The 1,057-nt window shown below is 51.0% G+C and overlaps 1 protein-coding gene across 1 annotated transcript in view; it reads right to left on the reverse strand.

The window, feature by feature from the left end:
• LOC107119745 (nicotinamide N-methyltransferase-like) overlaps positions 1 to 740 on the reverse strand; it is a 15,758-nt gene extending 15,018 nt beyond the window's left edge. The window contains exon 1 of the mRNA XM_015422326.1: positions 587 to 740. Within this exon, the coding sequence (XP_015277812.1) occupies positions 587 to 740 (154 nt within the window). The remainder of the gene's footprint in view (positions 1 to 586) is intronic.
• Between the last annotated feature and the right edge of the window lie 317 nt (positions 741 to 1,057).

The following is a 1,057-nucleotide window of genomic DNA, read 5'->3' on the forward strand; positions in this document are numbered from 1 at the left end:
GAGAGAGAGAGAGAGAGAGAGAGAGAGAGATTGGATTTATACCCCATGGCCCTTCACTACCCAAAGGAGTCTCAGAGCGGCTTACAAACTCCTTCCCCTTCCCCTCCCCACAACAGACACCCTGTGAGGCAGGTGGGGCTGAGAGAGCTCTGACAGAAACTGCTCTTTTTCAAGAACAGCTCTTATCAGAACTGGCTTGCCCAAGGTCATCCAGCCAGGTGCAAGAGGAGGAGTGGGGAATCAAACCCGGTTCTCCCAGATTAGAGTCCGCGCACTTAACCACGACACCAAACTGGCTCTCAAATATCAAATATTCTGGACAGACCACAACAGCTGTGTCTGTGGTTAGGCTACAGGGTTGCAAACCCCAGATTAGAGCCTTCCTGGAGATTTGGGGGTGGAGACCGGAGAGGGTGAGGGTGCAGAGGGACTTCAGCAAAGCATCGTCCTAGAGGTTCTACCCTCTGAAGGGGCTGTTTCCTCCAGGGGAACTGATCTCTGTCACCTGGAAAACAGTTGTCATCCCCAGGAGATCTCCTGGAGGCCCGACCGGGAGACTGGCAACCCTAGGCTGGGACGGACTCACCCAAAATGAAGGCCTTGTGAAGGTTTTTCAGAGAGAATGTTAAAATGGTGTTTTCTGAGCCGCTGTCCGGGCTAAGAGAGTAGTAGGTTTTCGCGTAGTCTTGGGGGCCAAAATGCTGCAAATAGTCTTCTTTGCTGATTAAGGTCTTCTCCATGGTGGCCTTCCAGCCTGCAAGAATGTCCAACTGACCCTTGTGCCCAGTCAGCACCAGGCTTTATAGCTTCTCTGTCCCTACCCCAGTCTTGTTGATTCCAAGAACCTTCACCACCTGGCCCATCCAGACCCTTGGAGAACAGAAAATCCATCGGAGAGCTGAAGGTTGTGACTATTGTGATTGAGGAGCAATTTGTGGAGTGTCATTACAGCAACCAGGTTTACGTAAACCCCAGATTAAGCATAAGGTCACATTGCCGGCTTTCTAACTGGCTCTGCTCTTAGGCCTTAAATATTTACTTGGCATGCAGAGTTTCA

This window comes from Gekko japonicus, unplaced genomic scaffold (genome assembly GCF_001447785.1).
Source record: "Gekko japonicus isolate JY-2015 unplaced genomic scaffold, Gekko_japonicus_V1.1 scaffold805, whole genome shotgun sequence".
Lineage (NCBI taxonomy): Eukaryota > Metazoa > Chordata > Lepidosauria > Squamata > Gekkonidae > Gekko > Gekko japonicus.